At 33.0% G+C, this 23,431-nt stretch overlaps 2 protein-coding genes and 1 pseudogene across 2 annotated transcripts in view; 2 read left to right on the forward strand and 1 right to left on the reverse strand.

The window, feature by feature from the left end:
* The first annotated feature begins 504 nt into the window (after nt 1–504).
* On the forward strand, nt 505–5,038 carry LOC141485316 (uncharacterized). Its single transcript, XM_074181786.1, has 2 exons — nt 505–663; nt 4,497–5,038. The coding sequence occupies exons 1-2, from the start codon at nt 637–639 to the stop codon at nt 4,938–4,940; spliced, it is 471 nt and encodes a 156-aa protein (XP_074037887.1). The 5' UTR covers nt 505–636; the 3' UTR covers nt 4,941–5,038.
* A 6,180-nt stretch (nt 5,039–11,218) lies between these two features.
* Nucleotides 11,219–23,431, reverse strand: part of LOC111504778 (glyceraldehyde-3-phosphate dehydrogenase) — a 49,061-nt gene continuing 36,848 nt past the window's right edge. The window contains exons 5-6 of the mRNA XM_074181828.1: nt 18,012–18,247; nt 11,219–11,520 (exon numbers count right to left, since the gene is read on the reverse strand). Coding sequence (XP_074037929.1) covers nt 11,244–11,520; nt 18,012–18,247 — 513 coding nt within the window. The 3' untranslated portion in view covers nt 11,219–11,243. The remainder of the gene's footprint in view (nt 11,521–18,011; nt 18,248–23,431) is intronic.
* On the forward strand, nt 21,455–22,420 carry LOC141485341 (survival of motor neuron-related-splicing factor 30 pseudogene; annotated as a pseudogene).

The raw sequence follows: 23,431 nt of genomic DNA on the forward strand, positions 1-23,431 counted from the left end.
ACCAAAAACAGTTATGGATAAATGTATTGAATAAATTGAACTTTTTGGTAATGAAGATTTTTGACCATCAGTATATCGACAAAATCAATAGAAACCAGTGAACTTAATTCGAGTTCACTGGTAATCACCGACATAACCTAAGGTTATGTCGATGGTGATAATGAATAATGGAAAACCACTCTTCTTCTTCTTCTCTAGTTTTAACATTTGAGACGTGGTAGCCACCCCATAAAAGTCAAATTATTGAAGTTTTCATTATCAAATTTCATTAAATCATGAATATTGACCGCTACCATCTCAAAACATTCCAATTTAAAAATTAAACCGTATTATATGGAAATATCTTCCGAAAGTGATAAAAATGTCAGAGGTGTTCTAGCCAAAAATCTAGTTTAGTAACACTTATTGGAAACTGAGTTATTGAACTTTGGTGGTCTGGCAATGATGATTCGTTATAAATCACAAATCTATTCAGAGTTTTTAATTTTTACCGTTTTTAGTGTGTTTCGTGCTTATGTTGGTAGTAGGTCTGGCTCTAATCCCAAATCCCAATTCATTATTTATAAACAAAACAAAGTAGATACTGTCACCAGAGGTTGTCTGCTGTTTCAATCCCAGAAAGTTTATAGAAATAAAATGCAGTGCGATGATGTTGATGTGAAGGTACTAATTGTAATGCCATACTTTTTATTTGCCACTTTTTTGCTTGTGCCACTTTCGCATGTATCCTGGAAAACATGTCCTTGTTTCAATTGGTTGCATGGTTATTACTGAGCTCAAATCATGTTTTATTTATAAACATAAAAACTGTCAACAAATACTGGTAGTCTAAAATTATATTATTTTTAAAAATAAAATGCAGTAATATCATTATCGAGTAGAAGTCTCGTATCTTGGGAAACATTTCGATAAGTTAAACTTGCTTCCTTGCCACAGAACTAACTAACATTTACATTCTTAAGCTCAATTCCTTCATGGTAAAAGATTCATTCATTTACTATGATGAAAAGATACACATATATGAATTTATTGCATTCGAAATACATACTAACCACATTTATCATTTCAAAAAGACTCTGCAAAATCACTAGTATGATTTACTATATTATAGTATGCATGAGTTGACTACCTACAACAATTTTCATTCTAATTGACTCCAAGTATATTACAATAACTTCTTTGATAGTAAGTTTTCTCTATATTTAAATTTCAATATAATATGAGAAACTAATTTCAACTGAAATTTAATGTATGCTTGAATGTTTTTATTTGTGTTAACGACTTGAAAATATTCAATCAGTAATTTTATCTATTATTTGAACAGATACAATTCTACCCAATCATATCATTTTCTTCATTTACCCATTCACTCCTTCTTCTACAGTAATAGTTTATGATCTAGGTCAAATACACAACTTGGGCCATAAAAAAGTCCTAAAGTGTTTTTTGCCATTAAGTGCTTCATACATGAAGTTCAATCAATCTGCTATAGCACTGACAGTAGATTTAGTTCTCCTGTATCCGTTTTGAACATTTGGGAGTTGATGAAATCTCAGGAGATAGTTATTCAGCCGTTCGGAATTTGCAAATTCCAATAACTAAGCAATATGCCTTGGCATGAAGAAAGGGCACAGTGATATACTTAGCAATGCTTTTTATGACTTTGCCGCTTACATTATCAATACTTTCTGCTGATACTGCCGTAATTTTTTCATTAGCTAGGTTACTTTTGTTTGAGTTGTTGGAGAAAGAAAGGAGTGTGAAATTCATTGAATTTTCATATGATAGGAATTGTATCATTGTAATTATTCTTGTCTAAGAAATATTTATTTATTGAGTTTTTTTTTTGTTTTTACTATTGGCAGTGTTTATTATATTTGATAACTGTTGGTTTCTTTTGGTTTTGATTTCATTTATTGTTTTCTAGCTTTCACTCATTATATTATTGCTGCTGTCAATAGGTATATTATTCTTTTTTGTATACAGTTCTGAAGTTATTGTAACGTTCCATAAAGTTTAGATTGTTTAATTCCTTCTGCAGACTGTTCATTTCACCCAACATATCGTACATATCTTTGATGTGTTTGAGAGAATATTTGCCTCGGTAAGACATTGACTCATCCATATTTCCCTTGATAGTATATTTTAGAAGGTATTTTTATCAGATTCATAAAAGAACAAATTTGATGTGTAATCGCATAAAAAAGTGTCAAGTACTTTTAGGTTCAAAACAAGAAACACTGCTTTCAAATACCAGAACTGCAATGTGAAACGCGCGTCAAAAAGAATGTTGCAGTTTTACATTTCACTTTTGAGTTAGTTAAATTGACATTACTGAAAAATTATCAATGCAAATTAATGCTTCTTTTGTATTCATTTAACGCCAGACGTTTCATTTCTAGTTTTCATATTATTGTATTCAGTATTATTTTATGAAATATGATACTAATGAGTAATATTTTTTCAGTAATTCATTATAACATTAAAATCAACAGTTCAAAAATAACTTTTCAAAACCCTCAAAGGTGCAAACTCGTTTCCTCCTTTTCATAAAAGAGGATGTAGGTAGACCCACTCTAATTCGACAGTGCATATAGATTATAACGACAAGGAGTCACATTGTCTGCTACATAATTGTTCACATCTAATCCATCTAGAGGAAATTCGATGGCAAAATTTAACTTGCCTCTAAATCTTTCTGTTAGAGAGAATATTTTGAAATAAATGACTAAAATTCGGGGAAGCTTATGGATCGATAGAGACTTTGTGCATTTTCTTCTTTCTTTGCAACTCAAACATGTCGGTTTTTCATGTCCATCCAAAGTTTCCTCTCTTGTGAAGAAATCCAAACATTGTTAAACTCAATTGGCCAGTTCTTTGTGGTATGGGAAGTGACAAATCCCAGAAAGGATCGAAGGTTACAGATAAATGTTCACAGTGTGTGCACTTCATAGGGGATTTTAATTGGCCAACGAAATTATCTACAATTTTAGAGTTATATGTACTCAAATAAGTCAGCCATGACTCTTGTGCTTTTCCGTTGTCGCTCAATTTTTCGTTAATCTCCGTTAAGGTCGGTTTAGGTTTCTCAATAATTCTATTAACGTCATCATATAAAACTTCTGAAAGATAACTAAGAAACTTCTGGGCGTCTTGATGTGTATAATCCATAAATCGAGGGGCAAAACTCTGAATCTGACTCTTTAAGGAGACTGTGTTCACTGCTCTATCAGATGAATCTTCTGACCACAATTCCTTCTGCAAAACTTTGATTAAAGCACCCTCCGTACTAGAAATATTAGTATTGATATCTTTCATGTACTCATCCTTTTTCAAATATTCCAGTAACCATCTCGTATTTGATAGACATTGGATTACACTGTTCATGAAACAGGTGTTGACAATATTTTTCAACCCATTGAGCCCAAGGGTTTTGACTGAGGAATGTATCACTGATCTAATTGTGTTGTAGCTGTTGGTGGTATGTTCGCCACCGCTGTATTCTTTTCAGTATTCTTGTAGGAAAATTTATGAAATTTGTGATGTTATAGTTTGCACTCTTATGTAATCACAGGTAGAAAACTGGTAAAGATGACATATGTTTGTTTGAAAGTGGTTGACAATGTTTCATAATGAATTTCACTAGTATGGACTTCCATTGTCTAATATGATTTGAAATCCCTGAAAAAACAAATAGAAAATTAAAATCAAGATGAGTAGCTAAAAATAAAAACTTTATTAAGCAATAAACCTTGAAATGAAATCACAATAAAATAAAAATAAGCAAAAATTAAAAATAATTCAACAATGGAATAAAACAATTAAAAATATTTTAAACCAAGTTGAGTGGGTTTTCGGTATACAGATGTTTCTCACTTAGTGAGAAACATCTATATCCTGTATCCACAGGGAGGAACGCTGGTTCAGAAGCTGCATATATGTTGTCTAACGACGAATTCACCCAAGCTGGAATGCGCAACATATGATGTAATTTCATTTCACGGCTTATTGCCTAATAAAATTGTTATTTTAAGCTATTCATTTTAGTTTTTAGTTTCATTTGTTTTTTCAGGGACACAATGGAAGTCCGAACTAGTGAAATTCAAGATTAGATATCTCAATCAGGTAGCAAATAACATTAAGTACTAGGAATTAATTTGTCGACCCTCAGTGGTTCTAAATTCTACTCATCAAACTTACAGAATGTTTTAGGTTTATAGGATTCCCACAGGATTTCTGTATCAGAGAAATTAATAATTTTTCTAAATTTTGTTTTCTAATAAATTATGATTGACATTACCTAGTCAAATATTACTAAGTAAAATACATGCAAGCTGATTAACGGGAAAACAGATTTTAAACAGATTTTTTAAACAGAGATGTTTCTTGTAATAAAGGAATTATTATTATTATACTATCGTTAATACCTCTATTTCATTTTTCTTTTTGTTTTTGAGTATCATTATCTATGTTTTCCTAATATTTTTTTGTTTCAGGATTCAAGACCTCAACTGAACGAACTAGATAGTGCCCTCAATGAGCTGGGAATGTTGGCTAATACAGCGACGTCAAAAGATGAATACTTGGAAAACATAGAAAATAAATACCTCAAAATGCTCACCATCAATACAAGATATGTGAGTAATGTCTCTATGGGTATTCGGCTCAGACCAGTATCATCTCGTGCAAGATACAAACCTTATGAATACCCCAAAGAAAGACCTAGAACAAGATCAGAAAACAATGACAGTGAAGGAATAGCGGTTGTGAAGAGTGTTGTGGACGAATTGGACTGTGCCATTGAGGAATTTAGACAGTTAAAGAAAGCAAAATCACTTGAATGTGTTGCAGAAAAGAGTAGTGTGAATACTATGATAAATAAAATGTCGGAACTAGAAGTTGTTTCGGATTCTATACAAAATTTGAAAGTTCAAGAATAGTGGTATCTTCTAGCTTTTTCAAATTTTTTGTTCCCTGTGTATAATATTGCTGTGATTTTGATGACGTATTATAAGTAGTAAATATTGATGGTATCTCAGTGTATTTTAATTATTTTGAAATATTTTATAGTTTGAATTCACACATTCTATTTGTATTAGTTGATCAAAAGTGTAAGAAACAGCTCCGAAAATAATTGTAGAAATACTGGTAAGTAAATTAAAAGTAAGAAATGAGTATATGGAAAGAGATCAGGCACCGAGTCAAATTTGTGGAAAATATATCTACTATGCTACTTATATATTTGCTAATTTGATCCAAATTTTGCTACCCCATCATGTTTCATTATTCACTTCTGAAAGAAGTATTTTGTATTCAGTAACATTTTTCTTCAACTTCTAATAAGTCAATCTATTAACTGCAACAGTGTTTCATATGTTTGCAAAATTATTTTCATTTTATTCCTATAGAATTTTCACCAGGACAGTTGGTCTAGAGGTTCAATGGACTAGACAATGTAATTTTTATATTGTGTTGAATGTGTTATCATGCAGTGTAACTCCGTCTTCTTGAGATGCACAAAAAACAAATGGAAGCAATGAATGCTATTGATACAGATTTAACCTTATTTAAATCGAGTGTTCTTTTCAGTTGTCTGCTTTTTGCAAATTTCAGAGATCATGCTATATTGCTTGTGTTAAAAAAACTCTCACTTATGCTCATTTTAGGTGCAAAAGCAAATAAAAACGAGAAAACATGATTCAGCTACACCATACACAATGTTTATTCTTATAACCAATCATTAGTTATCTACAGGGGTAAGTGCCATCTTATCACCACAGAAAAGAACCATGTTTGTTGGGAACCTCTACTTACTTACCGTTGACCTGATACCTTTTTGCTGTAAATAATATATTTGCCATAAGTATAGACCTCATTGAAATAAAATACAACTCTTTTTTAGGAACGTAACAGTTTATTGTAATATTGAAAATGTGTCAGCAAACTCAATCTACTTATTTGGGATAGCTTGTTTACATTTCAATACTTATGATGCACTGTTTGGAACCTTTGGTGTAGTAATGAATATTACTGGAGTTTTTCCCAACACCAAATAGTTATTTTTAACACCTCGACACGTGTTTCTATCACCAAGATCATCTTCAAAGAGGAAGATTAAAACTGAAGCTACACCAGTAATTTTTGATAATGTCTAATTCTTTTTCGAGACCTTCCTTTGTATTACAGAGCTCGAAAGCACGGTCTAGTAGCGAAAAACGACCAAATCCCGCCAAACGGTCATCTCCCGCTAAAACCAATGAAGCGGAAAGAGGGGATAGGTGAAAGCACCCGAATGACCTATAAATAGTCAGATCTCAGAGGAATAAGTCCAGTTATCACCCGAAGACGATTGTGGATACTAACAATCGAAACGTCGTGACGTAATTTGGTAAGTTGCTATTGTGTTTTTATTCAATTCAGTCAACCAATTTCCAGGTTCGTAATTCAAAAGGGAATAATTCACACAATTACAATCAAATGTTACCCATCCCGAAATATAAAATTCAATTTCTCAGTATGAAGTGAACGTCGACGATACAAAAAATACAGGTCCGTATTTAAAAATTCAAAGATCGGGGTGGCCCAAGACAGATGACACCCTGTATAAAAAATTCATGGACATATCCTGATAGCCTACATCAAGTGCCAATAGCAAAATGTGGACAGATTTTCTGCGAATAAAGAAGATATATGCAAAAAGGTAATTTGGGATTTTTCAGTTTTTCCTGTATATCTCCAGAACCAAAAGGGCTATATTCAATTTTTTTAACTCACTGAATAGGTCTCTAAAATACGCATATATATATATATATATATATATATATATATATATATATATATATATATATATATATATATAAATAGATAAGTACTCTTTGATCATTCCCATATTGATTTCAATTTAAGAGCCACCGGTATACAGCTGTTTCAGCCTATTGGGCATCGTCAGTACCGGGCAGGCGGTCCTCGATTGAAGACAAAATGAGAAAAAACCAAGAAAGTACTTGATAAAAATAGCTGCGTAAACGCAAGCGAAACATAAGTGGAACCACCTATTGGTGTGACACCCAAGTAAACTTGCCAAGTTTTTATGTCAGTGTTGTCACTTGCGTTTACGCAGCTATTTTTATCAAGTACTTTCTTGGTTTTTTCTCATTTTGTCTTCAATCGAGGACCGCCTGCCCGGTACTGACGATGCCCAATAGGCTGAAACAGCTGTATACCGGTGGCTCTTAAATTGAAATCAATATGGGAATGATCAAAGAGTACTAATCTATTAATTTTTTGATTTTCATGGAATTATTTTCCAGCAGCTTGACTGCATTAACCTTTCTAGATTTCATATCATTTCTAGAAACATGTGGATTCGTTTTCCGATGGCATTTCAGGTTAGCTTCCCAAATTTCTGCTACCGCAGTTGTCGGTTGATTGGTCAAACCACCAACACTGACATAAAAACTTGGCAAGTTGACTTGGGTGTCACACCAATAGGTGGTTCCACTTATGTTTCGCTTGCGTTTACGCAGCTATTTTTATCAAGTACTTTCTTGGTTTTTTCTCATTTTGTCTTCAATCGAGGACCGCCTGCCCGGTACTGACGATGCCCAATAGGCTGAAACAGCTGTATACCGGTGGCTCTTAAATTGAAATCAATATGGGAATGATCAAAGAGTACTAATCTATTAATTTTTTGATTTTCATGGAATTATTTTCCAGCAGCTTGACTGCATTAACCTTTCTAGATTTCATATCATTTCTAGAAACATGTGGATTCGTTTTCCGATGGCATTTCAGGTTAGCTTCCCAAATTTCTGCTACCGCAGTTGTCGGTTGATTGGTCAAACCACCAACACTGACATAAAAACTTGGCAAGTTGACTTGGGTGTCACACCAATAGGTGGTTCCACTTATGTTTCGCTTGCGTTTACGCAGCTATTTTTATCAAGTACTTTCTTGGTTTTTTCTCATTTTGTCTTCAATCGAGGACCGCCTGCCCGTACTGACGATGCCCAATAGGCTGAAACAGCTGTATACCGGTGGCTCTTAAATTGAAATCAATATGGGAATGATCAAAGAGTACTAATCTATTAATTTTATATATATATATATATATATATATATATATATATATATATATATATATATATATATATATATATATATATATATATATATATATATATATATATATATATATATATATATATATATATATATATATTAGCAATTGCCAGCGCGGTGCAGCCAATTGCAAAGATGGACAACAACTGGTTACCAAAAATGAAAAACTTCACATATGCACTATAGCTATAGCTACCTGCGTGACTTCCGAGTCCAGGATATAAATACAGAGATTGTGTATATAAATTACTTCATTTCAATTTTCATTACAATTATAGTGTTCGTTTCGGATGTTATCATTGCTATCATTTCTCTTTCTGCTTATTAAAACTCATAAAATATATATTTGATGTAGATATGTTTCAGATAATCATAAAAGTTTTTCCTATTCGAAGTTCATTGTAGAAAACGCTCAGAGCAATAAAAAAATATGAATAGGTACCTAAAAATGAAAAGAAACTCTCGAAAAACTCTACGGTACATAGGGAGACGTGAAAGTTGCTATTGTGTTTTTATTCAATAGCCAGAAACACGTGTCCGCGGTTTGCCCCTTTTTTGAGTGTTTTGTCTACAAATTTTCCCTTTTGATCTATATCATACACACTCAATTACATCTTTATCTCTATATGTCTAGTCTCTAGTCAAAAGCCCGTGTTTCGGGTTTTTGACCCATCGTCAGTATGATGCAGCCAAGTGTAAAGATGGGCAACACTTGGTTACCAAGAGATAGAAATACAAATGCTGGTGGCTCCGTGCAGCCACAGGACATAACCACTGAAATGTACACCGAAATAAACAATAGCCTTCCCTATATATATAGAAATACTTGACCCACCCATGAAATTGTAATTGATACTGGTAGTATCAATTTCAATTTCATGAGTGGGTCAATTTCTAACTCCAAATTCTTGACTATCATCGACATGTTCTCGAGATACGCTCAAGCATACCCCCCGAACCCATTTGCACGCAAGCGTGGCTTTCGACAATTTAATGACTTTCATTGCACATCACTGCCCAGTCTCTGAATCCCCAAATCAATCACGTGTGAGTGGCACTGAATTCAAAACTCTTTAACTCAAAGACTTCTGTACCCTATACAATATCAAAATTCATTTTACAACACCCGGGAATTAAAATAATAACCCCCCCAGTGGAAAGACCTCATTCGGAATTGATTGAAAGTTCCGAGGTCTTAAAATGAAGGACCAACGAGCAAGCCCAAAACAATCAATCCAATACGCTATAGTTGGGTATAATTCCACAATTCACAGTGTCACGAAACAAAAACCTTTGGACATTATTCACGGACGACTTGACGCTCCAGAGCCATTTGATATGTCTGACGAAATTATAATGAACTAGTACATAATTGACCGCCGAAATAGACTAAAAATACTTTTTGAAAAAATACATGAAACCTCACTGAAATACAAAACCAAACTTAACGAAAAACAAAATGAAAAAATGAAGAACCCCCGAATTTCAACCTGGAACCAGGGCATTTGTCAAAGATAAAATGGAATCCACAGCAGTAAAAGTAAACCCCGCTATAAAAAAATAGTAATTAAAAACCTTGGGACTAAAATACGATAACAAAAGGAAAACTCGTACACAAATCACAAGTGAAAAGACCTAAAAAAGTATCTGTTCTTTCACAGGACAATGAAACTGATGGCGCCATTACTTCGTGTAACCATACTCTTAACGATGTTCAGAATAGCGACTATAATTCCAAAATAATGAAATCAAACACACCTTCATCCATTTTGTCGAAATATCCCCAATTTTCAATCAACTAAAAAATCTACGATCCTTTTGTAATAAAATTGCAGACCACGTTTGAGGTCATCAAGTAGCCAAATCTAATCAGCAAATGCCCTACGATTAAATAGTAGATAAAATAGTAGAAAATGTCAAAATTAACCTTCCACAAACACTTTAGTCCAATGTACTGAAACACGCCGAGTATCTTATTTTAGAAGTAGAAAATAAAACTAATAATATTGAACGGGACTTGTTGAAATACCATTCAACTGCGGAATCACAATCGGAGATTTCACGTTATGGAACAAAAAAGAAATTGTGAGAGACCATCCTCTAACCATTCCAGAAATCGAAATAAACAAGATTAGCCCTGAAGAGTTGGAACCCAGAAAAATTCACCTGAAATCTATAGACCTGAAAAAAATTCATGAACTTCCTGTATCCAGTTCTGCAAGCATCCTTATAACCCTCTTGATGGTTGCTGCCGCTGTCTTCGCAATCTGGAAATTTTATAAGAAAAGAACCACCCCATGGAAGAGGAAGGACCCATTCATGCTGAAAATTCCGAAAACAAATCAATATCCCTCTTGTTCGAATGGTTCAGTCATTATCCTTAAACTTTTCAGAAATCAAAAATGAAATTTTGCATGCATGATGTAATGTTGTGGAATTGGCCGCGGTCCGTAGTGGTAGTGCGCCCGACTCACGATCGGAAGGCCGTGGGTTCGATTCCCGCCTCGACCAGATATTTTTCTCGAGAGAATATATCTGGTTGAAGCTGGGATGATTCTGCAACCGTGTTAGGAATCACACGTTAAAAGGTAAGACCTCGTTAGTCCTTATATAGCTCGCACAAGTTTCTCAACTTCTGAGAGTGGTCGATCGTATGGGGGCGACAGCTGATTAACGGAATAACAGATTTTACAAACAGACAGACAGATTTTTAAAAACCTATTCTATAACTTTGTATGTACCTAATGCCAAGAATTCTATATGTGATATGTGAAACCACTAATATACTGTGACCACACAAAAAACAAGACAAATAAACAAACGAGATCGGAAAAAAGTGACAAAACCAAGAAAAAAAAGAGAACTAGAATAGTGACGCAATATGGAAGCAGTCTGCGCAGGTCAGGACCAACTGCTTCCTCGGAGAAAGCTATTGTTACACGAGTGACATTTAACAGGAGGAGAACGGGCCAAATGCGCCTACCCGGAAGCAACGGCCTACAGAAAAGAGAGATAACGTTCAATAATATTTCTGAACATTTATTTTTTCAAACAGGGTCACCATACTTTTATGATATAAATAACAAAAATGAAAACATTTATAGAGATTTTCACTTTATTTTTCAGTTAGAACAATTTTCTCTGGAACCAATGTAATTGGCCAAGTCATAAACACGATTAGCGAATCCTGTTTCACAATCGTACCATGCAAATATTTTCACCAAACATTTTGTAAGTCCTATACCAGCTTTTGCATCGAAAATGCAGGAGTGCGGATCACCAATGATATCAGTGCTGACCAATTCCTCTTCTGTGTATCTTATCATTCCTCTCAAATATCCCTGAGATGCATCGTTGAACCTGTGTTTCACAAGTTCGTAAGGTGCCTCTTTTCCAAGTCTGAAACATACATTCAAATAAATTTTTCAGCCAAATGAACCACAAAGTGAAATTTTATTTAGTCAATTCACATTCACTGATGAGTTCAGGGCTAGATATATAGGGGAGATCAGGCGGGGCTACTGCCTTGGGGCCTCCACAGAAAAGGGGCTCCCGCAATAAAGATTAGAAAAATATCAAAATTTTGACGGGTCAGCACCTTTTTTTGTGCACAAACATAATGATATTGTTATCGATAAATCAGAAAACACTGATTGTATGTTTCCAAAAATTATTTTCATTTTTGCAAATATTTCAAAAACTATATAGAATTGATAAATTCAAAAGAAAAATCATTGAAGAGAAGGAAATTTCCATAAAACTGTCCGGCCTCCCAAAATTTTATCTCTATTATTTATAATTATAATTTAACGGGAAATTAGGCCTCCGCGGGTGGATTTGGAGATGCGGACGCGGCATCTAAAGAGAGTACGTCACGAAAAATATTATTTTCAACTTTCAAATAATAATTTAAAAATTGATGAAAATTAGGGTGTATTCTGAATACTATAAAAAATTGATTCTCGTTGGAAAAAATTCTCAAAGTGAATTATTGAAAAAGTTTTGTAATTAATAATTAACAGTATTTTACTTACTTGACTTGTGATCACTTATGGTGCAATTATGGCCGAAGGCTTTACAGAAAACGACCCAAGCGAAGCTCTCTCGTTTACAGAGACAGGCTTGTCTGGCCATCAGTGGTGCCATCAGCACCACACTGTCAGCGGCCATGGAGATCCTTCTAGATCTACCTCCTCTCCACATTTTTTTGGAGAGAGAGAGAGAGAGAGAGAGGCGAGATGGACTGCATATAGACTTGTGCACGTTGCCAATTGCACAAATAAATTCAATGCAGAGTGCAACAGACATTGGAAGTCACAGCATTCTGAAAATGACCTCTGATTTTATGCCTATAACTGTCAACTACGAACTGCCTTATAAAGTACTATTTCCGAGTAGAGACGACTGGGTCCTCCGGGAGAAAGAAATATTAAGAGCAGATAGTTGTTTGTTCACAGATGGATCAAAATCACCTTCCGGTTCTGGTGCAGGTGTTTTCAGTCGCAGACCCAGGACAGAGATATCAACCTGCCTAGAAACATATGCCGCTGTAGTTACGCTATTGAATTGTGTGCGGTGATATTGGAAGAATCCAACCCCATAAACATGTCAATAAAAATATTCTCGGATAGTCAAGCGGCGTTGGAAGCTGTTGGCTCCTACCGAGGAACGTCTGAATTGGTAGCAAATTGTTAAAAACGACTCCTCGATAGGAAGACTTAACAGATTGTCTCTGGTTTGGATTCCTGACCATACTGGCCTGAGGTTGTTGACTCCCTTGCGAAGGAAGGTGCTGCAAGCAGCTTCATCGGACTAGAACCTGTCATTGGCATCGCTTTAGGCTTTGTCAAACAAAGATTGAACACCTGGATGGCAAGAAGATTTATGGACTTCTGGCAGAATCTTCCAGGATTGGCCCACTCCAAAGTGTTGATATCAAACAGTTGTTGGACTACAGTAGGGATGAACTACGATGTCTAACAGGCCTTCTTACAGGTCATTGTCATTTAAATCATCATATTCAGAGACTCGGACTGTCGGAAGACAGTTTGCGTCACCTCTGTTTGGAAAATTATTAAACAGCAGAGCACATACTTTGTGCCTGCCCCGCTGGAGACCGAATCAGGTTTTTAGAGTTCGGCAGAGCCGTACTCTTAGCATCTGACCTGAAAGACCACTCACCATACAAACTAACCGGCTTCGCTAAGAAGTTAGGTTTATTTGGTCGAGTGTGAATAGGTGTAAGCCACAATAAACCCTTGCGGGTTGCAGTGGACTCACTTTGGACCTTACCTTACCTAACCTACTTGACTTTCGTCTTTATTGAAGACCACAAAAAATGTTTAATTTTCCAAAAAATGTTTCGCTTCATGGAACTCTGTGTACTTAATAAGTTCCCGTTATGAAAGGTTCAAAAATTTCAATAAAATGTTTATTACAATTTTTTATGGTAAAAAAATGAACAATCGGTGTATTGTTATAATTTTTTTTTATTTTTCGTCGTATTCCCGTTTTTGTATTAAATGGAAACATTCGGTAAATTGAACAAAAAAATGTTAGTCCATTTGTTTATAAATAGTTTTTAAACAAATAAACTATGTTTCTTCATAATACAAAAATATTTTTTAATTGTTCATATTTTTTTTATATTTCGAATACTTAAATAATCAGTTAAGAAATGTTTTCAATTTTATTTTATAAACAAATGACGCTGAAATTTATTTTCAACTTTCCCAATCTTTATTCAATACAAAAACAGGAATATAACAATATAATAAAATCATAAGAATATGTCGATTATTAATTTTTTGTTACTATGAATATGAATTTTTTTATGACTTTAATATCTCGATCCTATTGAGTACACTGATAAAAAAATCTCCACGAAGCGAAAATAAAAAAAAATTATTTAAACATTTTTCTGTGGTCTTCAATGAATACGAAAGTCAAGTAAAATATTGTTAATTAATAATTATCTAGCTTTTTCAATAGTTCAGTTGTTAGAGTTTTTTTTAAGGAAAATCAATTTTTATAGTATTCAGAATATACCCTAATTTTTATCAATTTTTAAATTACTATTTGATAGTTAGAAACAATATTTTTCATGACGTACTTCCTTTAGATGTCTCGTCCGCATCCCCAAATTCACCCGCGGAGGCCTATTTTCAGCGGTAAATTAAAATTATAAATAATAGAGATAGACTGTCGGGAGGTAGGACTTTCTTTGAAATTTCCTTCGCTCCTGGAATCTTTTTTAAAATTTCTTAATTCTCTACTGTTTTTGAAATATTTACAAAAACCTAAATATCTTTTTTACATCTTAACTTGTTCCTAACTTTTACAATTTTATAAGTATGTGCCGAAATAACTATTTATGATATGAGTGTTAAAAGTAAGGTTTTATTTTGTGAGTGAAAAAATTTGCGAAACAAGTGAAGGGACTTGGGCAATTCCCAGAACAAAATAAAACTTACTTTTAACCCAAATATCATACAAAGTTTTTGTACAACTGTCCTATTTTCAAAATAAAATAGATGTATTTAATATTTCTATAAAAACACATTTTCACATCTCTTGTCAGTTAACTATTGTCATGTTATCGCTGTTATTGCTGTTGAAGTGGCCGTGTCAGGTGACGCCGAATCCTTGGTTAACAACAAACAGCATTGTTTACAGCTCACGCGTTTTATTTTAAGTAACATTTAAAGTTCTTGTTGGTGCATGATGAAGAACAATAGTGAGGTGACGAATTGTGTGTTCCTGACGATATTGAAGAGGCTGCAAAAAGAGCTTTAATTGAATTGTTACCAAAAAAATCGGCTCAGCAATAGGTACGACATCGCATAATCTAATTTTCTTGGCTGGTGTAGACCTGAAAACGTCGAAGGAAATTTCAGCGAAACCGTCTTCTTAGCCTATCTAGAAGAGAAATAAAAAATTTGGAACTCGTCAACTTTGTGGAGTAAGGTTTCAATGATAAAGTCGAGTGCGCTCGTTAAAAATAGTGTTAATATAAGAAAATATTTCAAGGTAACATTCTTGAAGCGGAAAAATGGAAGTTATAGGCCCAAAAAATCAAAAACTCTTACGTTTGAACAAATCCAGAGGTTTATAAATGAAACGCCAGATGAAAAATATTTGATGAATAAAGTTGCTACTATTTTCGGAATATATGGAGCCTACCGACGTGAAGAGCTGTCCCATTTATAAACAGAAGATATTAAATTAATGGATAAATAATTGATTGTTGAAATTCCGAATAGGTACAAAAACGAAAATAGGTCGTTCTTTTTGCATTGCTAGAAAAAAAACACAACTATTTTAATAGATACGTTGCATTACGCCCTTCTGTTATCAATCATCAACGTTTTTTACTGAAACACGGAATCAAAGGATTATACAGGTCACTGCTTCAGAAGGTGTTCTGCTTCTTTGCTAGCAGAATCAGGAGCAAATATAACGGATATTAAGAAGCACGGGAATGGAAGTCTACAACAGTAGCTCAGAATTTCATCGATCAATATATTTCTTATGTAAAGGCTATTGTTGAAAGAATAATCCCTCCAGCGTTACAATATCCTCCACTTCAAGAATTGAATGTTAATGCCCATGAAATTATCAACTCAGATAGTTCAAATATATTACAAGGCTCTTCAACATCACAAAATATTAATATCAGCAGTTGTTCTACTTGTACTTTTCATATTATTGTTCATAAATAATAATAATAATGTAATTGATGTATATAATACATTCGTACCAGAATTTAATTGCATCTATATCTATTGTTCATAATAGAACTTCCTTGAAAATTGAATAACTATATTTTGTTTATTGCTATTTGGTCGAGAAAAATCGTTTTGAAAATACTTTTAACACGCCACTTTGTAAACATCATCTTTTAATACTCTATACAACCATTAAAAATGTCACTTTTAATGACATTTGTACAAAAAACAGTTTTCGGACATTTTTCTAGACATCATTCCGGATCGAATGAGCCATCGCAGGTATTTTTTCGACTATTATCTCTATTTTTCTCCATCTTCACTTATATTATTCTAAACACAATTCATTGTGTGCCTTTCTACGGAAGCGCAGAAGGGCCACATATTTTTATTATTTGTTTCTTGGAAATTACGACTTTCAATCTCGAAATTTCGACTTTTATCTCGAAATTTCGACTTTAATCTCGAAATTTCGACTTTAAACTCGAAATTTCGACTTTAAACTCGAAATTTCGACTTTAATCTCGAAATTTCGACTTTAATCTCGAAATTTCGACTTTAAACTCGAAATTTCGACTTTAATCTCGAAATTTCGACTTTAATCTCGAAATTTCGACTTTAAACTCGAAATTTCGACTTTAATCTCGAAATTTCGACTTTAATCTCGAAATTTCGACTTTAATCTCGAAATTTCGACTTTAATCTCGAAATTTCGACTTTAATCTCGAAATTTCGACTTTAATCTCGAAATTACGACTTCAAACTCGAAATGTCGACTTTTTTGTCTGTATTGCGATGGTGAACCACCCAATAAATTTCACTAGTTCGTACTTCCATTGTCTACTATATAAAATGATTTGAAATCTCGAAACAAGTAAAAAAGAATAATTAAAAAAGAATAGTTGAAAATAACAATTATATTAAGCAACAATAAACCTGAAAAAAAATTATAGTGAAATAACCTACAAGTAAAAATATAATAATTGAATAAATAAAAATTAAAGGAATGAAAGGAAAGCAAGGAAATAATAAAAAATAAAAAAGTGTAGAGATTCCAAGTCACGTTAGTCCACGACGTTTCGATTGTTGGTATCTACAATCGTCTTCGGGTGATGACTGGACTGATTCCTCCGAGAGATGATTATTTTATAGGTCGTTGAAATACTTTCACTTTCTCTACTTTCCATTTTCCGCTTCACTGATTCCGTGAGAGATGACCGTTTTGGCGGGAGTTGGTCATTTCAACGACCTATAAAATAGTCATCTCTCGGAGGAATCAGTCCAGTCATCACCCGAAGACGATTGTAGATACCAACAATCGAAACGTCGTGAACTAACGTGACTTGGAATCTCTACACTTTTTTATTTTTTATTATTTCCTTGCTTTCCTTTCATTCCTTTAATTTTTATTTATTCAATTATTATATTTTTACTTGTAGGTTATTTCACTATCATTTTTTTTTCAGGTTTATTGTTGCTTAATATAATTGTTATTTTCAACTATTCTTTTTTAATTATTCTTTTTTACTTGTTTCGAGATTTCAAATCATTTTATATAGTAGACAATGGAAGTACGAACTAGTGAAATTTATTGGGTGGTTCACCATCGCAATACAGAAAAAAAAGTCGACAATTCGAGTTTGAAGTCGTAATTTCGGAATTACGAGTTTAAAGTCGAAATTTCGAGATTAAAGTCGAAATTTCGAGATTAAAGTCGAAATTTCGAGTTTAAAGTCGAAATTTCGAGATTAAAGTCGAAATTTCGAGATTAAAGTCGAAATTTCGAGTTTAAAGTCGAAATTTCGAGATTAAAGTCGAAATTTCGAGATTAAAGTCGAAATTTCGAGTTTAAAGTCGAAATTTCGAGATTAAAGTCGAAATTTCGAGATTAAAGTCGAAATTTCGAGTTTAAAGTCGAAATTTCGAGATTAAAGTCGAAATTTCGAGATTAAAGTCGAAATTTCGAGTTTAAAGTCGAAATTTCGAGATTAAAGTCGAAATTTCGAGATTAAAGTCGAAATTTCGAGATAAAAGTCGAAATTTCGAGATTGAAAGTCGTAATTTCCAAGAAACAAATAATAAAAATATGTAGCCCTTCTGCGCTTCCGTACCTTTCAAACCGTACCAATAATATCTTCATACATGAGAAATAAAATTACTAACTTAGCTGTAACTTCAACGGCACCAACGCAAGGTACAGGTATTTTTATTGCTGTGGATTCCGTTTTCTTTTCCAACTCGGGCATTATTCGATCAACAAATTTTTGACTTGAGGTCGACACGATTGGGAAGAAACTATTCAGACATGATCTGCTGCTTCGGCTGCTGATTGCACCGTATCCCTCGTCAAGGATTTTGTCATGATTGTTCAAAGGTTCCAAAGTTGTCACTATTGCTTCCTAAAATATTTATTCAAGTTGTCAGCATATATAGCACAAAGCAACAGATTGTTTGTTGCATGAAATATTATGACTGAAACTATACATTTTTGGGGTGCTGATTTTGGATCTGAAGTCAGATTTTTTGTACCAGCTTTAGTTTTTGAGATATAAGACAAACGTGATTTTCAAGAAAAATATTTCACTTAAAAACAATAATCAGAAAAACAAGCATCATTTATCAAAATATTTTCTTTCATACGCTTTTTTTGCTTGAGTTGGTCCACAAGGGCTATTTTTAATGCTCCAGCAGTAGTCCACAGTCATGTGGACATCCCAGTGAGCCTAGTACGGCTTCTCTACATTTAGGATATCTTGATGGAACCGTTTTTCTTGTTCTTCACTCAGATCAAAAATATTATGATTCAGATATCAAATAGAATAAAATAATCATTATTATTCCATGGTTTTCGTATATATAAAACATTACTGAATAAAATAAACACAAAAAATATCTGAAACTTCTGATGAAAGAAATAAATTAATATTTATAATTCACAATTTTGTGTAATAAAATCTACAATAAATTGGTACACTAAATAAAATACACTCAATATAAAATAAAGACAACAAACATCTGAAAGTACGATGTTTATATGAATAAAAGCATTTAACTTTTTTTTACTCTTCTATAACATAACGTATTTCCTTTCTTTATATTTCTGTTAAGAATGTTTTCAAATGTTTCTTGAATGTTTTGAGAGAGGTTCAATTTTCAGTGTCCGGCAGGTATTGAACAATTTCGGGGCTATGTAACTGAAACTTTTTTGTCCGACTGTTTTATTAATTTTTTGACTAACATACCTATTTTTCTGTCTCTATAACTGTAGGAATGGGTAAGTATATTGTTTAATACATACTTGTACGTTATAGAGTTGTCTTACGTCCATTACTTATGTTTCAGAGTAAAGGGATTCACTAGAATATCTTAGATCTTTTTGCAGAATAATTTTGAGAAATCTTCTTTGACAGACTTCTATCAAATTCAGGTAATTTCGTGATACACCTACCCACATAATTCAAATGAGTTTCCACTAAAATTTTGTACAGAATTTTATTTTGAGGTCTAGATTATAAATGAATTGTTTAAATCTGAATAGTATAAAACGTAGTTTTTTTACAAGATGTAATATATGCTCATTCCATCTCAAGTGTGGATCTAGAAATATTTTATTTTTTTCACAGGTACAATTTTGAAATCTTCTTTAATGGTTAAATTATAGTGGGGAAGAGATATTTGAAGAATACTGAACGGTAAGTAATGTGTTTTTTAAATGTTCAGCAAGAGAAGTTTACTGTCGAACTATTTTTGAAAATTTTTCAGGTCATCTTTCAGGTCAAATTCAATTGCGAAATCTTAGCTAGTGTTTTCTGTTGTTTGGTATGGTCCGTACCTATAGCTTGATATCGTCCATATATGAGGTAGTTTAGAGTGTGTTGTGTTTTTTTTTTCGGTTTTTAATTTGAAAACCATGACTGGTGCTGTTTAGTAATTTTGATAAGGGGTTTAGGCAGAGGCAAAACCAAAGTGCGTTTAGTGCGTTTCCCTATATGATGCCTATTCGTATTTTTATTTCTTCTGTGTGGATATCTGTATTTGGGATGTCTGTGATGAGATGGATTGTACTTTTCCATGTTTTCATAGTGTTGGCTAAAAATTGTGTAATTGTGCTTGGTATTTTGTATATTTCTAGTTCTTGTTGTAACCAGCTGTGTGGGACTCAATCGAAAGCTTTCTTTCAGTCAATATAGCAAGTATATTGTTGTTTTTTCGTCTGTTAAATGATCAGTTGTTATTCGCAGCCTTGACTTTTATTTCTGCAGCCTTTTTGTTCTTCAGTCAGGATGTTGTGTGTTGAGTGATGATGGATGAGATAATATTGTGAAATATAGGTAGGCATGTGATTGGTCAATAGTTCCGTCTTGTAGATGGAAATAGAAACCAATGGAATGTGCATAAGTGAGATTATAGGCGCGTGCAAGTGAAGCCTGAAGCACAGCTAGTAAGTAATATAAGCTGTGCCTGAAGTGTGGTAAGGATAAGCGTCGAATGCAGATCCGTACTTACATTAAGTTCAAATAAAATATAGAATTTTATGAATAGTTATGGATTCAATGTTGATAAACCTAATTTCAAGACAATAACACATTTATTTAATGTTTAGCGAACCATATTTGAAGTGAATGGTTAAAATAGATTTTGTATTCGATATACTGAAAATGTATTTGAATAAATGGAAAAACGTATTGTTTCCTGCTTGGTTATGAAATGGAGTCTAAATATTTTCAGAAATAGCTCAATTTTGATATATGGTTTGTCTCAGAAAAATTATCTGATTTATGATTTTTCAAAAAAATCAACATCAACAAAATTTTCAAAAGACTGATACAATTTTTTTTGTTTATATCGATATTTTTCCTCTACATTATTGCTAGTGATATTCGATAATTTTTTCACATAATTAGCAAATTTTAACAACACTTTCGAGGGATAAATTAAGTTACCTTATCTTCAACCCATAATAAAGCATAATTAAAGTTACTTTCATTAAAAAACAAACTCTCAATGCACTGATAACATTGTAAACGTTTTAAAAGACTTTTTACTACAAATCCCGCTATATACATAATAACTTGCTTGCCAACTTCAGACAAGTTGGCAAAATCGGTCAATCTTTAATGTCTAAATTATATTTAATATTATTTGTAGTTTTATTTATTCGTTGTATGTCAGATGAACAATTTATTATAGACATTTGTTGAAAATGTATACAAATTCCACTACCCCTCAAATCCAAAAATGTTCCGGTATTATTATTTATTATTGCACCACTCATGCAATTTTACGTTTCCGAAAAACAATTCAAGGTGATCTTGGCTGAATTAGTATACCTATTTGAAGATTTTTTAATAGATTAGCATCTATGAGGTCTTCTTGTTCTGAGAATTTACTCTACCTTATTTTTGAAATAGACGATAGACCTAATGTAGATCCATTGGTATTTAAGCAATCCACAAGTAGTGTTTTTGGATCAATAGTCATTAATTTTGATATATTATAGGAGTTGCATAATTATTACTTTGGTATTTCAGATACGGTATTGATCAATCAGGTAATATTTTATTTTAGGTACCTAGCACAGGTACCAATCATTGTATATTTAAAGACAAGTTGTCATACTGGATGTCACTTGTTATGTTAGATATCTTATTGTGTGTATTGTGAAGTGAAGTAAATACTTGTAATTTTCAAATAATATATAGTGATATTTCATTTGTTAGCATTTCATATTTGAACAACAAAAATGTCTGATGAATTGCAAAATTATCAACTACAACTGCAACAAGTAGAGGCTGCTCTTTTGACTGATCCAAATAATCAAGAACTACAAAAGCTCAAAATCGATTTGAATGAGGTGATAGAACTCACTTTAGACCTCCAAAATAAAGCTGAAGAAGCTGCCATTCAACCTAAATACACAAAACCAATAGGAGTTGCAGAAGATGATGAAATTACGAAATCTCTTCTTGCTATTGAAGAGTTTGTTGCAGGAAATAGAGCTAAAAAAATATGGAGGCTTGGTGACACGTGCATGGCCAAGTGGAATGAAAATGGACAATACTATGAAGCTAGGATAGATGCTATAAATCCAGACGGACAGGTAAATGTCACATTTGAAGCTTTTAAAAATCGAGGTGTTACTACTCTTTCGGAACTTCGTGAATTCACAGGTCAGAAACGAGTACTTTCAGAATCGGAAAAGATAAAGAAAGCAAAAATGCACAACAAAGAATATTTAAAGAAAAAAAAACTTAAAAAGCAGCAACGATTCAAACAGTTCGAGGATGAAAGAGAGGGGGAGAAGAAGAAGTGGCTCGCGTTCGCAAGTAAAGCAATTAAAAACAAGAAAATGGGTCTGAAAACTAAAAGCATATTTGCAACTCCTGAATCTGTGAATGGTAGAGTGGGAATTGGTACTTGCGGAATTAGCGGTAAACCTATGACAGGATTCACTACCGCTGAAATGTGGAGAAAAGGTGTGAACGAGACGAGATGAAGGCTTTAAGTTTTAGATTAATTGCTTCAGAATGTTTGGATTTTGAGTACATATGAAAATTATATTTTATAAAGCATGTAATTTGATTTTTATGTCAATTTCTAATTGACTTACACAAGACCTCTTCCCATTGTTTGATCACACTTTTATATTGGCATTGTTAGTAGTACAAGAGAACAAATTGTAATTTTTTTATCTACTTGACACCAATTTCATTGCTTACGTTGTGTTCATTTCCTATTTGCTTTTGAATGTTAACTGTCATTTATGCTCTTAATATTTTTTGTTAAAGTACCCAATCTGTAGATAATGATACCAATGAATGATTTTGGACTGCTTTTCGCCATTATGTGATAGATGGTAGTGGCTAGGATGTATGAATACCGTGTAGTACACACTCGGTGTTTTTCTAGAGCCTTAGGTACACTTTTTTGACCAATGAGAGAGTAACTTTTCGTGTAAAAATTTTTATTAAATTATCCTCACACATATGGCTTTAATACATTCAGTTTACCACTATTAGAAACATATCAGGGAAAAACTAAAGACCAGTCAGGTAATATTTTGTTATTTCAGGTATACCTAGCACGGGTATCCATCATAGAATTTTAGTATAATCCCCACCCTAGTTTGTGTCATATTTTTATACATTTCACGCTATTTATATATTAATGACTTTTTAATTTTACCTGTTTTCTGTCTGGGATTACTTCTGCGTATGAGATTAAACGAAGGTTAGTCCACATACATATAAAACACTAACATAACACAGATTACACTTTCAGTAATCTCTAGATGATGCTAACGGGTTAGCGAAATACGCGTCGAGAGATCGTATTTTTGTTCTGGTATGAGAACAGTGTCTTCAATAGATTCATTTTTCACCAAAGGTTCCATTTCTACTTATCGAGGGTTTTGTTGTATTTTAAATATTGGGAACAGATATCAAATACATGAACATATTGCGAAAAACATGAAATTTCATGGAAACTCTAGTTCCATCTGAAATCTATTATTGGAAAAATAATAATCTAACAGAGAGTATTTTGTTGATTTAAATACTAAATTTATCATTATAGCAATTTAT

The sequence above is a fragment of the Leptinotarsa decemlineata genome, unplaced genomic scaffold (genome assembly GCF_025532065.1).
Source record: "Leptinotarsa decemlineata unplaced genomic scaffold, Ldec_3_MD MMD2_tig00026316_RagTag_RagTag, whole genome shotgun sequence".
In the NCBI taxonomy this organism is placed as follows: Eukaryota; Metazoa; Arthropoda; class Insecta; order Coleoptera; family Chrysomelidae; genus Leptinotarsa; species Leptinotarsa decemlineata.

Bases quoted from the DNA above. Each gene is read 5' to 3' on its own strand.
- LOC141485316 (XM_074181786.1), top strand. From the start codon at position 637: ATGCAGTGCGATGATGTTGATGTGAAG. The intron at 664-4,496 runs GTACTAATTGTA...TTTTTGTTTCAG, and splicing joins GCGATGATGTTGATGTGAAG to GATTCAAGACCTCAACTGAA.